The 19,253-nt window shown below is 47.3% G+C and overlaps 3 protein-coding genes across 3 annotated transcripts; all 3 read right to left on the bottom strand.

Moving 5' to 3' along the window:
* Positions 1 to 7,392: 7,392 nt before the first annotated feature.
* LOC309414263 (uncharacterized protein) lies at positions 7,393 to 8,601 on the bottom strand (the record flags this gene model as incomplete). Its single annotated transcript, XM_082011560.1, has 1 exon — positions 7,393 to 8,601. One exon carries the CDS (start codon positions 8,599 to 8,601, stop codon positions 7,393 to 7,395), a length of 1,209 nt encoding a protein of 402 aa, XP_081867686.1.
* Positions 8,602 to 15,009: 6,408 nt separating this feature from the next.
* LOC309414159 (uncharacterized protein) lies at positions 15,010 to 15,303 on the bottom strand (the record flags this gene model as incomplete). The annotated part of the gene is made up of 1 exon (XM_082011445.1): positions 15,010 to 15,303. The coding sequence occupies one exon, from the start codon at positions 15,301 to 15,303 to the stop codon at positions 15,010 to 15,012; it is 294 nt and encodes a 97-aa protein (XP_081867571.1).
* Positions 15,304 to 18,299: 2,996 nt separating this feature from the next.
* On the bottom strand, positions 18,300 to 18,575 carry LOC309414115 (uncharacterized protein; the record flags this gene model as incomplete). The annotated part of the gene is made up of 1 exon (XM_082011396.1): positions 18,300 to 18,575. The coding sequence occupies one exon, from the start codon at positions 18,573 to 18,575 to the stop codon at positions 18,300 to 18,302; it is 276 nt and encodes a 91-aa protein (XP_081867522.1).
* Positions 18,576 to 19,253: the final 678 nt, after the last annotated feature.

The following is a 19,253-nucleotide window of genomic DNA, read 5'->3' as shown; positions in this document are numbered from 1 at the left end:
GTGAGCTGGGCCAGGAGACCTTTTATAGTCCTAGACACCTTCCTCCTGGAAGTGAGACAGCCATTGACCATTTGAATATCCCTATTTACTAACCCAAACCCATACTTTTTAGCTATACGTGTCTTCTGGTATTTACTCTTTGGCTTATTATTTCTGATCACTACCTTTGTTTTGCTTCATAATTGTTTAGCCTGCAGAAAATCAAAGGCCTTCTATGAATGCTAATGAATTTGTCGCCTCTGCAACCTTGCAAGGGAGCCAAAAAATGCGTCCTCGTATCTGTTTGACAAACGCAGACAGCGACGGCCAAAGATGCTAAGGGACTTACTCAGCAGCTGCTGGTGCTGAATCAGTGTAAGAGCCGAAACTGAACCCCTGGGTTGTGTCTTTCGGGCACGTGATGGGCTGTTTCATCGGGCTGGTGTTTGAAACAAATATTTGGAAAATTTCATGAAAATAGGTATGTTTGTTCCCGGTCACAGGACATGCACGTGAGGAAGGAGCAAGAAGACCATGTGTTTGGGATGTGCTGGGAGTCATGCTGCCTCCCGGGACTCAGTCACCTGCACGTAACTCCATGCAAGATCATCTTGCCCTCATGCTTGCTAAGAGCATCTCTGTGATGCCAAAGCCATCTTTGTCTTTCGGCTTGCCTAATCTTTCGCAAATCCTCCAATATGGGGGATTTAGGTTTGCATGTGTGTGTCACTAACACAGGGCAGACAAGAGGGCTTCAGTTCCTGCCCTGCTTTGTTGGAACTGCTTTCCTAGGAACATTTTAGAATCATAGAATCATAGAATGGTTTGGGTTGGAAGGGACCTTTCAAGGCCATCTAGTCCAACCCCCTACAATGAGCAGCGACACCTTCAACTAGATCAGGTTGCTCAGAGCCTGGTCCAGCCTGACCTGGGATGTTTCCAGGGATGGGGCATCGACCATTTTCTCTGGCTCTGAATTGAATTGGCCTCACTGCAGTATTTGTTGCATTTTTAAAAGAGAAGTTAAGGGGCAGCACTGCCTGTGCAAGTGGTAGCACAAGGAACCAAGGCTCTGGGACTGGGCATGATGCACTGCAGGTCAACATGTCCCTCCTGCAACATCCCCTTTCATCTGGCTAAAATCCTATTGCGTGCTGGAGCCCTGGCACCTAGCAGAACCACTCCTGCCCAGCTGCTCAGCAGGGAGGGAGCGGGGCTCAGAGTTGGAGGTTGTGCAGGACTGTTTGTGGGTGTTGGAAGTGGTAAATGGGAGCCCAGCATGGGCCAAGAGGATGAAAGGAAGGTGAAGATGGAAGAGATATGACAATCACAGAAGACTGGTCCTAACTGGGGTCATGGACCTAAGTGGGAAGTGGGGACTCAGAAGTCATGCAGGAAGAGACGTTGTTGAGGTAGAACCATTTTCTGGGAGGGAGAGGGGAAGGGAGGAAGGTCAAGGTAAGGCAGAGCCTTGGGCAACTGAGCCAGGGTGGATGAATGCTTATTTAATGCCAGCCATGGCCTCCAATGCACTTTGCTGTGGGGCTGAACGCTGACAAGAACACAGAGTATTTCAGAGGAATTTTTTCCACGGCCTAAAATTGCAGCTCTCATTTGAAGACCTCACCACATCATCCTGAGAGGAGCGCTGCCTAATGAGAGGATGGTGGAGCCTGCCTGGCAAGTTCCCTGCCTGCTGCCTGACATCCTCCGGGATCCCTGGGGTGCTCCAAAGAGGGTTGCTCCTCGATGAGCTGCTGCAAGCCCCGAGGATGCTAGCAGGGTCCTTGGTTTGCTTTCTGCACGGTGCAAGGGGGAGCAGATTGCGATTTTAGTGCCGCTCCACCCCTGCGGTAAATGCAGCCAGCTCCTTTCCAGACTTTGCTGGGATGAGAGTAATTCCTTGAGTGAATTGCTGGAGAAGCAAGACATGTAATTGCAACTTCTCCAGACAGGGTAGAAGAACATGAATGGCATTTCCTTCCCAGCAGGTCCCCTCTGAGGAGGCATACACCTGCCTGCCCATGAGAACTGATTAATTTGCAAGGAATTAATGGGGCAGAAGCAAAGGGACACACTTCACTTGTGCCTCCAGAGGGAAAATTCTCATTGGCAAATCCTGCAGCTGCAAGAAGTGATGATCTAGGTGGGCATTTCCTACCCATGATAGTCGTGTCCAGCCATTGGTGTAACCTAGGTACTCACGTGGTCTTTGGTGAGTGGGCTACAGATCCTAATGCAAAGAAGGGACTGAAACAATGTGGAAACAGAGTCAGTAAAGGGCATTAGACACAGATTGAGGACTGCAGTGCAGATCTTGCGTGCTATGTTTTGGTACAACTCTTACTGACTCTGTCATTCTTTGAAGACAGTTGAGGCTTCTCACCGTTTATTCTAACACCTCAGCTTGAAATCTGGTAACCCAGATATTTTAGCATAGGCAAGACCTCCTTCTCATAAATGTTAAAGTATTTATAGGGACTCTCTGTAGGTTCTGAAGTAGACCTCTACATGGAGATTTCCTAGTTGGGTTGTGCCTGTGTCAAACTTTCAGAAGACATTATTATCCTTTACAAGTTTATGCATTATTTTCTTCCTGTTTCTTTGTAGTTTTACAGTGAGAAGAGAAATATTGCTCACAGAGGTGCCAGACACTCAGCTTGTGTTTGAATAGACCCAGCAGAAGCTCAGAACTGCATCAGGGATGCATTGATTTTCTTTGTGTAGGCAAACCCCCCCAGTTAGCACCTTACAGACAGGGGCATCCCAACACCAGAAGAAAATGCAAAGAAAATGCGATAGGTGTAATGATGCAGTCTGGATGCACCAGCTAGCAAACAGACAACCACCAGGAGTTTTGCAGGGTTATAATTACAGATTTTATTGGTTTTTTTTTTTCAGACAGATTGAAGCAAAACAGAGGTGAAAAGAATTAAATGTCCCACACACCAAGAGGAAAATTAACAGCGGGAGTAACACTCGCAAAGGAAGATCACATTGATCAGTGGGTGGCAACTTCAAAGCACGTTACAGGCATTCGGTGATTAAAGGCGGGCAAAGAAGAGGAGAGGAGATCTACAGTCTCTAAGCAAAGGAGGAAGAGCGTTTAGATATCCAACGGCGGGTGATCCAGGAGGGCAGCAGCAGGCAGCGCAGCCCCGCTCGACAGCTGCCGGGTGGGTTTAGCTGCCGCAGCAGCCGCCCCTGTGGCTGCCGCAGCAGCCTCTGTTGTTGTTCATGCTGTAGCAGCAGTACTGCATGGGCATGCAGCAGGGGCTGGGGCAGCAGCACTGCATGGGCGGGCAGCACACCGGGGTCTTGCAGCACGACTTCTTGGTGCTGTAGCAGCACACAGAGTAGTTACTTCCACCGCAGCATCCACAACCTCCGTTGGGCATGTTGTTGGTAGTGGGGTAGGCAAAGCTGGAAGGAACAGAGAGAGTTTCTTTTTCTCTGCCTGAATTTCCCAGTTGTTTATGCAGCTTAAAGCACAATTATCCCAAAGCCCATCCCAAACTGGTTTGGGATGTCCCTACTGTCCAGAATCCCCTGACAGCCTTTCTCTGAGATCTTTAAATTTTTCCATGGGCAACTGGTGCATGTGACATATTGTCCAACACTGGTTCCATCAGAAAGAAGCCACCCAGGTGGATCCCCAAACCAATCTCTCAAAGTTGGTCCCAAACCAGACAGTACAGGAAATCATGGATGGCTTCCTGGAAAAGCACACGGAAGTAAGGTAGAGTGCAAATGTAAAGGCAAGTAGTAAGCTTTGACTTACCCTGTTGACCAGTGAGGACAAGTGAGGAGAAGTCAAGATGAGCGAATGAGGACCACTGTGAGGGGGAGCCTTTTATGTGCTTCAAAGCCACCCCCCTGGAAATGAGGCATTCTTTGGAAATTCTGACTTTGCTGTGTATCACCTGGTCTATGCCTCTCACGTGTCTTCCGGTATTTAAACTTTACTTATTTCTGTTTGCTCACCACCTCAATTCTGCACTGTAATTAGTCATACATATAAACAACAGGTGTAAATTTTCTAATGAATTTGCATTAATGGGAACCGGAGGTAGCTGTAAGGTATTCCAATCCACTTCCCAAGGAATGACCTTGAGACACAGAGACGCTTAACAATGTGCCTGGGGGAGGTGGGTGCTGAAACACTGGGAGAACCATGCCTGGAACTTGGAAATATCACTGCTCATGTGTCCCCTCTGCTTTTGGCTGGGCTTTTGGGGGACCCATGGAAACTATTGGTAAATGCGAATCCTTTTTTCCTGCCTCCGAGAGGTGGCTGTGTGGTCAAAGTACAGACCCAAGAGTTTCTCCTTTCTCAGTCTTGTTCTTGGGTCTCCCTCCATGGTGCTTTGTCCTCACTGCTTTTTATTTCTTCTAAACCATTAAGAATGTTTTTCATTTTCTTCCATGGAAGGGATGGATTAAGTCTAAATTAAGCAACTTTCAAAGCAGTGGTGCAGACATGTTAGCTTTTTTCTGTGTTGTTTCCATACACTCCATTTTCTGAGATTATTTCTAAGGCCTGTGAGAGATGTAAATGCCTTGTATTTAATGGCATTCGTGATGAGCGCATCTGAGTGTTTCACACCAACAATTTGATTCTGTGTCACTGTAGGTTCAAGACTGGAAATCCAATCCTGAGTGCATTTCTCCATGCCTTTCTCCTGTACCTCGGTACCCCAGCTAGTATCTCACAGATGCTCTGAGTTCAGGCACCTGACAGGACTTTTCCAGCAACTGCTTAGAGTTGTTTTGGCTGCAGTGTGCTAAGGCCAAAGCTGCTGTGCATACAAAGCTTGACTGAACCAGTCAAGAGGGAATGGAAAGGATGGTTGGAGTCAAGGCAGATATTACAAAACAGGTTTGGGGATGGGGGAAGGAACTGTGGCCACGTGCAGAGCCAGGACAGCTCCACATGAGAAAGTGTTGATGGAGTTTTCAACTGATGAGGGAGGGCACCAATACAAGATGAGAGTCCCAAGATGATGAGGCAGCATCTATTCACGGCAAATAAAGGCTGCCATCATGTTTAGCAGACTGTGAATGTGAGGCTGGATTGGTGGCAGGTGATTCCTGGTGGCTGGGACATGTAATTTCTTCCCAAGATGTGAACATGACCTCCTACAATGCTGGATGTCTCTCCTGGAATTGTCCCTAGGTGAGCATTGTTTTGGTCACGCGACAATAGCCAGATACGTGCCTGCAGGAAGTAATGCCCTCTTTGTGTAAACCCTCAAACATGTCATCCACTGAGTAAGTGACAAATTCATTGCCTTTTTATCAGGCTTTATTGTTGCCATATTGGCCAAGATGATCCCTGTGTTAGAATCATAGAATGGTTTGGGTTGGAAAAGACCTTTAAAAGTCATCTAGGCCAACCCCCCTGCCATGAACAGGGACATCTTCAACTAGATTAGGGTGCTCAGAGCCCCGTCCAACCTGACCTTTAATGTCTCCAGGCATGGGGCATCTACCACCTCTCTGGGCAACCTGTGCCAATGGTTCACTACCCTCATTGTCAAAAGTGTCTTCCTTGTATCTAGTCTGAATCTGCCCTCTTTTAGTTTAAAACCATTTCCCCCTGTTGCAACAGGCCCTGCTAAAAAGCCTGTCCCCATCTTTCCTATAGGTCCCCTTTCAGTGCTGGCAGCTGCAATAAGGTCTCTCCGGAGCCTTCTCTTCTCCAGGCTGAAGAAACCCAACTGTCAGCCTGTCCTCACAGGAGAGGTGTTCCATCCCCCTGATCTTTTTTGTGGCCTCCTCTGGACCTGCTCCAACAGGTCCATGTCTGTCTTAGAAATGGATGTGAACCCTGCAATGCTGTTGCTAATCAGGGTCTTATACAGATATTGAGGAGATACTGGCATTTAATGTATAGTTGGGTCAGAAAGAACACCTTCTACACTAGATCCCTTTTACGTGCCGTGCCATGCCGTGCCATGCTGTGCCGTGCCATGCTGTGCCATGCCATGATGTCTTTATAAACCTCCATGGTGGTTACGTGAATTTGAGAGCTGCAGTACCTTTGTGAACAGGGAGGAATCTGTCATGGCAGCTTTTCCAGCATATGATGAAATTAATATTCACAAGATTTTCTTAACAGAATGCACCGTTGATATAGTATGGTATGGCGTGGTACAGTATGGCATGGTATAGGATACCCTTCTGCCAGTGTATTGTACTTGATTTACCTACTAATCAAAAACTCCTAAAGACCTGAATAATTTTTTCAGGAGAGTTTAATGTAGTAGAGAAGAATATTCTAATGCAGACTTTGTATATGCTCTGAAGGATTGGTTGAGGGAAGCAATCAAGAGAGCGCTCAAGGCACTTTCCTGAGACATACAATTCAGAGCTGAGTCCTGAATTTTAATAGTAAAGGAATTCGCAGCCAGGTAGAAAAGGTATTGTTGACTCATGTGCATGCTATTTTAGGAATGAGGTTTTTAAGTTGTATGCTAACACCTGGGTTTCATTCCAGCGTTTGTAATCCAGGAACGCCGCATATGAAAATCTCTCCTCGCATAAAAATAATTCAACCATTTAGCGTGTTTTCTGAAGTTTTATTTTTGAAGATGGTAGTGGAAGAAGATGGTGCCTGCTATTGAGTGAGTAGTGAATTCCTCTCACTGCCTATTGAACTACCTATTCCAGTATCAGGGATGAGTTCTTATACATCTTCTGGAGTGCTGTGTTTTCAGATGGTGGAATTATGCATGCTTCATTCAGTCCGTTTCCTTTGAGTTTTATTTAACTTAACCATTTAGTTTTATAGTAAAAATTGAGCTGAGGCAGATGATCAGTAGGTGCAAGAAGGAATCACACTGCTCTGCTTGCTGTCTTTAGGCATGACCTAATTTATGCCAATGGGAAGCATGGCTGGGCAGCTCTTTGTTTCCTAAATGTTCTGCTGTGCCATGGGAGAAGGTTTGTAGCCAGCAGGAGCCTGGACAAAGGCACAGAAAATGGGACCAGAATGAGGACACATTCTGAGCAAAGCGATATAAGAACAACCACAAGACAAGATATTTTGCATTTTGCTTAATGCTAAGTTTTATTGTCTACAAGTCAAGAGAGAAAATGAAGAATGATCACATGAACCACAAAGGTATCCCAAGTCCCACACACCAAGAAGAGAATTAACAGCCACACTGATATCTAATAGCTCTTTGCCTTATGCAATGGGTGATATATTCAAGTGCATTGCAGATATTCAGTAAAGGACAGAAAGAAGACGACAGCTGAAGTTTGAAAACAAGAAGATGATTGCTAGGCATTTACTCCATCATCATGTGAGCCAGAAGTGAATGAGCAAGTTTTCATCTCCTTGTGCCTGTTCTTGTCGCACACCAGAGATGTGAGCCGGCAGAGCTGCTTTTGCTACCCAGAGTTGGCTCAGCAACTCTTCTTGATCGAGGTGCAGCACTGCTGGATGGGAATGCAATACTTCTTCATGGGAGAGCAGTATTGCACGGGGCTGCAACACACCACAACGGGCTTCTTCTTCACCACGTAGGAGCAGCAAGACAGACATCCAGAGCAGCAGCAGGGGCAGCAGCCGCAGCAGCAGCAGGGTCGCATGCATCGCTGGCCACAGCAGCAGGACTTCTGGCACACCTTGGTACAGCAGACGGACTGCTGGCATGGGTCACAGCAGGGCTTCTGGCACGGGTCACAACAGGACTGCTGGCATGGGTCACAGCAAGGCTTCTGGCATGGGTCACAGCAGGACTGCTGGCAGGGGTCGCAGCAGGACTGCTGGCACGGGTCACAGCAGGGCTTCTGGCATGGGTCACAGCAGGACTGCTGGCATGGATCGCAGCAGGACTGCTGGCACGGGTCACAGCAGGGCTTCTGGCACGGGTCACAGCAGGACTGCTGGCATGGGTCGCAGCAGGGCTTCTGGCATGGGTCACAGCAGGACTGCTGGCAGGGGTCGCAGCAGGGTCTCTGGCATGGGTCGCAGCAGGGTCTCTGGCATGGGTCACAGCAGGATCTCTGGCATGGATCGCAGCAGGGTCTCTGGCATGGGTCACAGCAGCAAGACTGCTGGCATGGGTCACAGCAGGGTCTCTGGCAGGGATCACAGCAGATGGACTGCTGGCACGGGTCACAGCAGGGCTTCTGGCACGGGTCACAGCAGGACTGCTGGCATGAGTCACAGCAGGGCTTCTGGCATGGGTCGCAGCAGGACTGCTGGCACGGGTCACAGCAGGGCTTCTGGCATGGGTCACAGCAGATGGACTGCTGGCACGGGTCACAGCAGGGCTTCTGGCATGGGTCGCAGCAGGACTGCTGGCACGGGTCACAGCAGGGCTTCTGGCACGGGTCGCAGCAGGACTGCTGGCACGGGTCACAGCAGGGCTTCTGGCACGGGTCGCAGCAGGACTGCTGGCACGGGTCACAGCAGGGCTTCTGGCACGGGTCGCAGCAGCAGGACTGCTGGCATGGGCTGCAGCAGATGGTCTTCTGGCACGGGTCGCAGCAGATGGTCTTCTGGCATGGGTCGCAGCAGATGGTCTTCTGGCACGGCTGGCTGCAGCACACGGTTTTGCTCTTCACGATGGAGCAGCATCCGGTAGAGCAACATCCGCTGGAGCACATGTTGTTTGTAGTGTAGTCAAAGCTGGAAGGAGCGAGGATCTGAAACAGAACACGCTTTCAGATACAACCCATCTTTCCAAGTATATAGATGTGTTTTATTTTGGCATAGGAATGCTGCTGTCTAGGCCCATGGGTGCTAGCCACATCACACACTGCTTCCTATTTATTTGTTTTGCGTTGCAAAAAAGGGTCCTTACAGAAATCAAGCCACCTGTCACTACCCCAGCAGTATTTGTGCATCTTTTGAACTATCCTGGGAACTAACTTTCCTGTGCTCAACCATGAAGATCACTCCCTGAATTTCCAACCCAAGAAGCTTATTTTCCACTGGGTTCTCTCTACCAACTGTCTTTTGCAATAAGCAATAGACCAACAGGCTAGGAAAACCTGGATTTCAGAGAGCTGTAGAACATAGAATCACAGAATAGTTTGGGTTGGAAGGGACCTTTAAAGGTCGTCTGGTCCAATACCCTACAAAGACCAGATATAAAGACACAATTCAATTCATTTCTTGACCAAAACCAAATGAGCACCATTGCTGTCCAGGAACACTGCTAGTAGGTAACACTTACCGTGCTGAGTGGTGCAGTTGAGTGAGGAGCAAAGGGACGGGGACGCCTTTTATTTAGCTCGAAATTGTCCTGCCGGAAATGAGGTACCCCACAGCAATTCGTGATTTACGCACTAAGCCTATACTTATTTGTTGAATGTGCCTTCATCTATTCAGTCTTTGCCTCATTGTTTTTGACCAACCCTTCAATTTTGGGTTATTATCAATTTGTTCTGTAAATTTTTTACAATTTTTTAATGTCAAGTTAATTCTTGTGTGATGCTTGTGAACGGCTTAAAAGGTATGTTTCTGCTCATTTTGCATATAGTAACGCTGTTACATTGAGATGCTAGGTGGTTTGTTCAGGGCTAGCGAGTGCTTAATTAACATAAAAATAATAATTAAGATTGAGGAGCAGTGGATTCCAGAGGCATGCAGAGGCCTTCTGGACGTCAGTCGCTGCTGGATATGATTTTTTTAAGTAGAATTCCAGCAAGTGTAATTCCATGGCTCCATGTTTTGTTTTTGAGTGCAGAAATGGTGGCACCCGGTATTTTTCTTTGGGGTCTCTGGTCATCAGAAGGGCAAATACAGAACTTCTCATCCCTTGTTGCCTCATCCCATCCATGCTTTGGAAAATGCATGCCCTTGGCCATGCCAATATCAGAAATTTTAGGTGCAAAGGACTGTGCAAATTCATCATGGAAATTTGGAATGGAGTTTGGGTCAAATTGGAGTCCATATTTCCAATTCCTTTTTGACATCTTTAAATAAAAGCAAAACACAAAACTTTTCTGGAAGTTTTACATCCTGTTGCTGCCTAGCATAACTTGATCTGCGAAATTCCTATTCCATTTTTTTTAAGTTCTAGTATGCCCTCAAGTAATGAAAGATCCACCTACGGATGTTATTTTTGGAATAACTCTATGCTCAGTTCCCAGTCATCCATTGGCAGTCATTAGTGCTGATGTTAATGATCATGTTGCAATTATTCATTAATGGTGTTAATATTTATTTTTTACGAAAGCCTGAAGGCCCCACGTGATGCCCTGAGCATCTTTAGGATTTCAAATTAAACTACGTCTTTTTAAAAAATTATCTCTCTCCGGTCAGAGGGAATTCACGGGACCCAGGATCGTGACTGACGTGATTAAATGTTTCACGTCTGAGATCATCCTGAGGAGGAGGGCTGCTCCTGCTGCTGTGGGGCTGTGATCTGTGGGAGCAGAGCACTGGAGGACACTTGACCACCCTCCCCTATGGCATACAGCTTCACTGGAGGTAATCCCGATTTCTCCTGAGGTGAAGGAGGTAAGATTCAGGCTGTTTCTGTTTATATAGAAACACCGTGTGGGCCAGATCACAGATGCCGAGTACAGGATAAGTCAGCGTGAAACTTCAGTTTGACTTTTGGTGGCATAAAGCTTCTGTTTCCACCCAGTTTCTTCTGGTAGCTACTGTTTTTACTTGGCTACATCCCAGCTTTTAGAAAGCTACCCAGTCTTGCTTTGGTGAATTCAAAGGACCATAAAGTCACCACTTTTCCAGGCAAGCTCTTTCTAAGGTCCATGTTCTTGCCCGCTAAAACACAGGCTTAATTTCCTGTTGAGTTTGGCTTCATGCTAATGACCCGGTTAGACTAGGTCACTGACACACATTATAATCTAATTAATGATAGAGATGTACACCAGAGGAGTACCTGCACTTCAGCTAGCAACAAAGGAGGCTCATGGCAGCCTGTGAGATGGCCAGGAGAGGATTTCTGAGCCTGCAGAGAAATGACAGGAGACCCCAACATTAGGTAACATGGGGGACCCTGAGCAAAGAGATGTTGAACAAAATGAGACAGTTTTTTGCGTGACTTTGTACAGATCTGGTGCACTGCTTCATCCAGTGTCCCCTCTGAGTCAAAAACCCCCACTGTTACTGGTAGAGCTGGATGAGCGCTTCAGAAATGTCTAAAGTCAGGAGAGACAGATCCATGGGCAACCTGGAGACCCACAAACAACTTTACAGGAAGAGTTTTACAAAATCATCATAGAATCATAAAATCACAGAATGGCTTGTGTTGGAAGGGACCTTTCAAGGTCATCTAGTCCAATCCCCCTCCCATAAGCAAGGACATCTTCAACTAGATGTTGAAGGGGGTGTAGGCAGTCCTGGCAGCTGCAATAAGGTCTCCCTGAAGCCTTCTCTTCTCCAGGCTGAAGAAACCAAACTCTCCCAGTCTGTCTTCATAGGAGAGGTGTTCCAGCCCTCTGATTTTTTTGTGGCTCTCCTCTGGACCTGCTCCAACACGTCCATGTCTTTCTTGTGATAAGGGCTCCAGAGCTGGACACAGGACTCCAGCTGGGGTCTCACCAGAGTGGAGTAGAGGGGCAGAATCCCCTCTCTTGACCTGCTGGCCACGCTGCTTTCGATGCAGCCCAGGCTACGATTGGCCTCCTGGGCTGCCAGCACACGTTGCCTGCTCATGCCCAGCTTTTCATCCACCAGTACCCCAAACCTTTCTTGGCAGGGCTGCTCTCCATCCCTTCACCCCCCAGCCTGTACGGATACTGGGAGTTGCCCCGACCCAGGTGCAGAATCCTGCACTTGGCCTTGTTGAAGCTCATGAGGTTCACTGGCCCCATTCCTCGAGCTTGTCCATGCCCCTCTGGATGGCACCCCATCCCTCAGGCATGTCAACGGCACCACTCAGCTTGATGTCATCTGTGAACTTGCTGAGGGTGCCCTTGATCCCACTGTCTATGTCATTCGTGAAGATATTAAACAACGGACCCCTGAGGGACACCGCCCATCACCAATCTCCATCTGGACACTGAGCCATTGACCACTACCCTCTGGATGTGACCATCCAACCAATTCCTCATCCACCCAACAGTCCACCCATTGAATCCATATCTCAGCAATTTAGAGAGAAGTATGTTGTGGGGGACCGTGTCAAAGGCCTTGCAGAAGTCCAGATAGATGACAGCTGTAGCTCTTCCCTTGTCCATTGGTGTAGTCACTCCATCATAGAAGGCCACTAGGTTTGTCAGGCAGGACTTGCCCTTGGTGAAGCCATGCTGACTGTCTTGAATCACCTCCCTGTCCTCCACGTGCCTTAGTAGAGCTTCTACGAGGATCTGTTCCACGATCTTCCCAGGCACAGAGGTGAGGCTGACAGATTGGTAGTTCCCAGGGTCCTCCTTTCTACCCTTTTTAAAAATGGGTGCAATGTTTCTTTTTTTCCAGTCTCTGGGGACTTCACCTGACTGCCAGGATGTTTCAAGTATCATGGAGAGTGGCGTGGCAACTACATCAGCCAGTTGCCTCAGGACTCTGGGATGCATCTCATCAGGTCCCATAGACATGTGTATGTTCAGGTTCCTCAGGTGGTCTTGAACCTGATCTTCTCTTACAGTGGGAGGGACGTTGCTCCTCCAGTCTCCGTCTTGCAGGCCATTCCCTTGAGAGTTGTGGGAAGAAAGAGTGCCTGTGAAGTCTGAAACAAAGTAGTAACTGAGTACCTCAGCCTCCAATCTGTCAGTCTTGCTCATCAAGGGGGGTACGCTTTCTTTGACCTTCCTTTTCTGCCTAACATACCTGTAGAAGCCCTTCATATCATTCTTTGCATCCCTTGCCAAGTTCAGTTCCAGCCGCGCCTTGGCCCTCTCGACCCCATCCCTACGCAACCGGGCAGCGTCCCTGTACTCATCCCAGGATCCCAGTCCCTGCTTCCCCTGCCTGTGCGTTTCCTTCTTGCCCCTTAGTTCAACCAGCAGGTTTTGACTCAGCCATACTGTTTTTTTGCCTTCCTTTCCTGATTTCTTACACCTAGAGATAAATAGCTCTTGTGCCCCATGGAAAACGTCCTTAAAGAACTGCCACCTCTGTTCTGAAAGATTCCAATTAGATCCAAAAAAAGATCCCAATTAAATTTCAGGTTGAGTGTATTAGCTTGGCAGGCTCTGTAAGACACCCAGAGCAATACCACTCTGTTTGCATTTGAGAATTACAGATGCAATGAAGCAATCCTCGCTGCGAAACAGCTAAAGCAAATTCCTCCTCATTAATCCTTAGGGATTTGCTCATGGTTTATCCTGGTTGTGGAAATCCGCTGTTACATTATTTAACACATACTCGGCGGAGCAAAAATGTTCCTCTAAGCTATCTAGAGCGTTAGGTATAGAAGACTTTTCTTGCCAAATGTCTATGGTCTCTGATTTGTTACAAAAATGTTCTAACAAGGTAAAGCATTCATAAAGGCTTTGATTCCTGATGTTCCAGGTGTTGAACCTCTCCAGGGATGACAAAAGCTTAGTATAGAATAGAATAGAATAGAATAGAATAGAATAGAATAGAATAGAATAGAATAGAATAGAATAGAGGAGAGGAGAGGAGAGGAGAGGAGAGGAGAGGAGAGGAGAGGAGAGGAGAGGAGAGGAGAGGAGAGGAGAGGAGAGGAGAGGAGAGGAGAGGAGAGGAGAGGAGAGGAGAGGAGAGGAGAGGAGAGGAGAGGAGAGGAGAGGAGAGGAGAGGAGAGGAGCAAGCTTTGCTCTTGTTTCCTCATTATTGCTGCTGTTTCTCATCCTCAAGTGAATGGGAACTGCAAGCTTGAGCACAGCAGAAAGCGGAAGCAGTTCAGAGGCTTTGTGCCTTTTGTGGGGCTTGGAAAAGGAAGAGGAAATAAAATGTGCTGTGATTAGTCACAGAATAGAAAGTTGGAGGCCTGGGGCAGCAGGGGAAAGTGAACATATGTACTTGAAGGCAAAACTGCTCCTGTAGACAGAAAGCCTTACTGACTCAATACCCAGCTGCAGAGAGGTGAAGAACGAATAAGGAACAGAGTTTTTAATGTAGCTGCCAAGGGTCGCGTGAAAATGAGCCATCTCTTAGCAATGGCGACAACTCGAATGCAGCTGAGTAATTAATTGCTCTCTGCATCCCGTTTGCAACTTTTCCTTTTTAGCAGGCTGTTCCTCTATAATGACAATTTTCTCCATAACCTATAAATAACTAATTCCAATTACTTATATACAAACCGGTCATTTGCTGGGTGCTTGCAGTGCCCAGCTCATTCAACCTGTTTCCCATGCCTGCCCTGGAATGGATGAATCACGTTGGGGAAACCTTCTCTCATTTTACGCTGCAGAAATTGTTTAATTGACGGTGTTCCAAGGCAGGTTCCAAACCCTGCAGGATTTGCTTTGTTTTGTTTCCAAATATAGCAGCGGCTTTTAAAGATCATGTCTGTGGTAAAAACACGAACGTGCAGGCCAGGCGCCCGGCTGCAACTCTGAAACCCCCATTGCATCTGCTGAGCTCAGTGCAAATATTTGGTTTCACCAAGAATTAACCCGATGTGTTTCTCCTAGCCCTCTGCGTGCGGTGCAGTGCTCCTGGCATCACTGGCGGGCGCCACGGGCATTTTCCTTGACTTTCATGTTTCCTTGGTTTTCCTCCTACTTCAGCTATTTTCACCAGTGATTAAAGCGTGGCTCTAAAACCGCGAGAGAAAAAACAGATGCCTCCAGACAAGCAGATATGACGGAGCGGTGACTAAAAGCATCCAGAACTGCTAGGTAGGCTGGAAATATAATTTTTATTGTCTTGCCAGAGAACGAAGCAACAAAGCAAGCAAGACACTGTCCCCAACGGACAGTGTGCTTTGTATTGGCAGAAAGAAGATGAACAGCTCAAAACTCAGTAAACCCAGAGACTTCATCCCGATACCACGCTACCGTCCAACCGTTTGAAGAGCGTTTGCTTGCAGAGAAGCGGCCGGGCTGGCAAGCGATGAGCAAGGAGACGAACTCGAGGCTGCGGGTGAGGAGCGAGCCGGCGGGTCCAGGTGCCGGGGCCCGATCCTGTGGCTAGTACTTGGGGCATGTCGGCGGCAGCTTGCAGATGTTCTTGCTGTACTGGGGGCAGTAGGGGACCGGGGGGCAGTAGCGCTGCACGGGGGGGCAATAGGGCTGCACGGGGGGGCAATAGCGCTGCACCGGGGGGCAATAGGGCTGCACGTAGGTGTACTTCTGCACAGGCTGCCTCTGGATGGTGTAATGGCAGGAGGGTTTCGAGTCGTGGCAGGAGCGGGATTCGTGGCAGGAAGATCGGGATCCGTGGCAGGAGGACTCGTAGTCGTGGCAGGACCCGCGGGAGCACATCTTTATGGAGTATCGGCAAAGCTGTCAGGAGCAAGAGAGAAACATGGTGAGAAGAGCCCCAGATTCACTTCTTATATTCCCTCTCCCTTTTTTTAAAATAATATTTTTCTTGAGATCCCCAGCAAACTGTTTCTCTCTGTCTTTTTGCCTACCTAATCCAGACTGAATGCACCCTCGACCCTGCCTAATCTGCGAGGCTTGCTCTGGCAGCTGCTGTCGAAGCTAAGTCCCTGCAAGCCGATGCAATGAGCACCGTGAGCCACTCCCAAACCCCATCTCCCTTGGGAAACAGCTCATGGAGCTCAAGGATCCCTTCGTGTACCTTTGCTGCACCTTCCCCAGCAATCCCTGGCCCTCCATCTGCCATTCCCTGTGCCTGCCTCAGAACACTTCAAGGGTGCAAGCAGAAGGTGTTTAGCTAAGTCCCAGCTCCCAGGAGGTCCATATAAACTTCTAGTGGAGGTTTATTCTCTCTCAGCAGGAACAGAAATAGTAAAATAGGTCTTACCTCTTCAGCTACAGGGAGAAGTGTATGGAAGTGGAGGCGAGCATCTGAGGAGGACTGGGCTCAGTGATCTTTTATATGGTTCCAAAAGGTTATCTCGGATATGAGGCACCTGTTTGCAATGACAATTTAATTATTTCCGCACTCAATCCCACAGATGTTTGCGCTATCCTATCTTTAGCGTTTCCTCTTTGACGCATTGTGTTTTGCCCCATATGTAATTCCTAATGCATTTCCTATAAGGATTTTGGAAGGCATTTCTCTCCCATTTCCTGGAGACTGACACTAATCTCATAGGTGTTAATTAGCTTGCCAATGGGAATCTGGGATTGCATCAGTGACAGAAAGGCCTTTACGTCTCAGAAATGCTGACTCCTGGGGTAGGCCTACCGTTTTATGCAGGTGACAGCTCAGGATTTTAATTTACATGTTGTTGAATGCCAAAAGGAAATGGGATTACCGGCTGCAACTCATGGGCATGGCACGATGATGGGAAGTCTGGCGTGATCTCTTCAGTTTGGCAAAAAATAAAATATTTCTGATTCTTCACATGTTCCTTGACTTGTCAGATGACTTGGCTGCCCCCATCAGATTGTTCCACATGTATTAAAGGTTATTCAGTACTTAAAATCAGAGAAAAATCTCTGGCGATGAGCTCTGTACATGGTATAAGTATGTTAAGTTTTCCTGTTCCTTGGTTTCTCTTCCCATTCACTGATTTCTTATACTTTTCCCACCTGATCTCACCTGCGGAGATGTCTGGAAAGCAAAGGATTCAGAGAAAGGGATCATTTGAGCTGAAGTTTGAGCAAATGTTTGGTTCTGTCACTAGTGGCGAAATTATGGGCACTAAAGACGGATTTATAATCCTCTTTGACTCAGCCTTTGAAGCATAAGAGAATGAAACCCTAACTCATCAACTCTGGAAAAGTTACCCATTAGCGTAATTCACTAACTGCTAACGAGGAGTTCTCTCTAAAGTATGGGTGTCCTACAGCTTTTCTTCAGGCTAGAGGTGATATAATGCTTGTGGTGAGCTTTGTGTAGCAAGGAAACCGTAGAATCGTAGAATAGTTTGCGTTGGAAGGGAGCTTTAAAGGTCATCTAGGGAAGACTGCACAAATTCCTCAAGGACATTTTGTGACTCAGTTTGTGGGTCCAAAACCAAGAAGGGCTGCAACTGCCCAGTGGGTGAAGACCCTGCTTTGTGCGACGGTTCTCCTTTCCTCCATGCTTTGGCTTGGAGCATCACACCAACGTTCCTCCAAAGTCTTTCTAACTCACTCCTCAATAGCCTTCCAAAGCTGAGGTGTCCTGCATTACACCCACTCAAAAAAGTGTTTCTGAATCTTTCAAATTCAGATGCTAAGGAAAACACAAACTCCAGGATCCTGCTAAAGATGCTGCTAAGGAAAACACAAACTCTAAAGAGTTATCATCCATCACTTGCAGTTCTTTTAGGGGATTGCATAAGGGAAGCCCAATCTACCATGATGAAATGTCATTTTTGGAGCAATGTGGGGGTTGATACTTGCTCCATCATATTCAGTAGTGTTTGGTTTATGAGCTCTCCATAATAACATATTGTGGTGTTCAGACCTGTGCTGTGCAAGTGCACGAGTCTTACATGAGATGGACCTTCTCTGGGCTAACCCATTTCTCTGCTCTAAACTATATACTAGTGACAAACAACACTGCAATATGAAAAAGAAGTTTGTGACTTCTGTTGCCAGAGTCTCAGAGGCATTAAGGTATTTGAAAATATTTCTACGCCCAGGTTCTGAAGTTGAGCTTGGAATAAATTATTGCATGCATTGAGTAAGAATATTAGCAACTGTGAACTACTTATTCCTCTTCCATTTAAAGAGCTATGCTTGTCTCCAAAACAAAAGAGTTTGCATTCAATCGTCTTTGATCTCATTGTTTTCAAAACGATGGGGCAAAAAATCTGTGTAGACCAGCTCATCATCTAGTGTAAACAGGGGAAACTTTGTTCTGCTCAGCCTTTAGGTCCATGTAGATTTTTGGTAGTTGAGAACTTTTTCCTCTCCTAATGTGTCTGTTTTCTGCCCAAATGAACATGGGAATTGTTGTTATTGGCCACCAACTTTGAGAATACGAGGAAATTTGACTGAAGAATCCAGAAAAAAAAAAAGTCTAAAGGAAAAAGTGAATAAAGAAACTGCAAGACAATGCGGGTCTCATGAATTGTAAGATTTATTTCCCACACCCAGATGAGTCTGAAATAAAAGTGCATGGCATAGAAAGATTCCCAACAGTAATTATACACTGAATAATTAGAAAGGACATTTCCTGAATAATTAGAAAGAATGACACCTTGAATGATAATTAGGAGAACACTTCATCCAGACCAGTGGTGAGGCACATGGCAGAGACCCAGGGATTTCAGTAGGGATGAGACGATCCATGGCCACAACATCCAAGGGAGGAGCGAGCCGGCGGGTTCAGGTGCCGGGGCCCGATCCTGTGGCTAGTACTTGGGGCATGTCGGCGGCAGCTTGCAGATGTTCTTGCTGTACTGGGGGCAGTAGGGGACCGGGGGGCAGTAGCGCTGCATGGGGGGGCAATAGGGCTGCACGGGGGGGCAATAGGGCTGCACGGGGGGGCAGCAGGGTGTCACGTAGGTGTACTTCTGCACAGGCTGCCTCTGGATGGTGTAATGGCAGGAAGGTCCCGAGTCATGGCAGGAAGACCGGGATCCGTGGCAGGAGGACTCATAGTCGTGGCAGGACCCGCGGGAGCACATCTTTATGGAGTATCAGCAAAGCTGTAAGGAAGACAGAGAGACCATCAAGCTGGCACGGCTGCCCCACTGTAAACTTCTGCACTTTCCTCGACTCCTTCGCTGTAGTGGTCTGAGAAATTTGTTTTCTTGTTTTGTAACATATGGGATATCTTGACCCTGAGGGTGACACTGCCTTGTCTTTTGGGAGATACTCTATGACGATCCAGCTCTGATGGTAATTTCACTACCAAGTCACTACTGTTGGCTTTTTAAGGTAAAATTTAGTTCTAAATCTGCAATCACTTGTCTGAGATATGTCTCCCTCCATCACCAGCTAGTTCGGGAATTAATTTCTCACTGGGACCCAAAGACTCTGTGTCTTTGCAGATCTGGTCCCTAAATTACTCCTATTTTTCTGTCATCCCATCTGTGAGCAAACCACGAGCACCTTTTGCGTACCTTCCATGTTCAGGCACCCGATCATGAGATGTGAGAAATTTCTAAGACAAAGGCAAGTCTAAACACAGAACTTGTCAGCTAGAATTCCTGTGTGAGCTCCTGCTGTTCAGTAGTAGATAAATCAATATAATCCAACTTACCCTTCGTTGGAGCAAGCAAGGGGAAGAGCACCGAGAGCTGATGCCGAATGAAGGAGGAACAGGGGATGGTGAACTTTTATATCCTCCAAAGGGTTGTCCG

The sequence above is a fragment of the Phaethon aethereus genome (genome assembly GCF_964289735.1).
Source record: "Phaethon aethereus genome assembly, chromosome: 28".
Taxonomy (NCBI): Eukaryota; Metazoa; Chordata; class Aves; order Phaethontiformes; family Phaethontidae; genus Phaethon; species Phaethon aethereus.
Note: the sequence above shows the minus strand (reverse complement) of the source record. Positions and strands in the feature narration are given on the sequence as shown.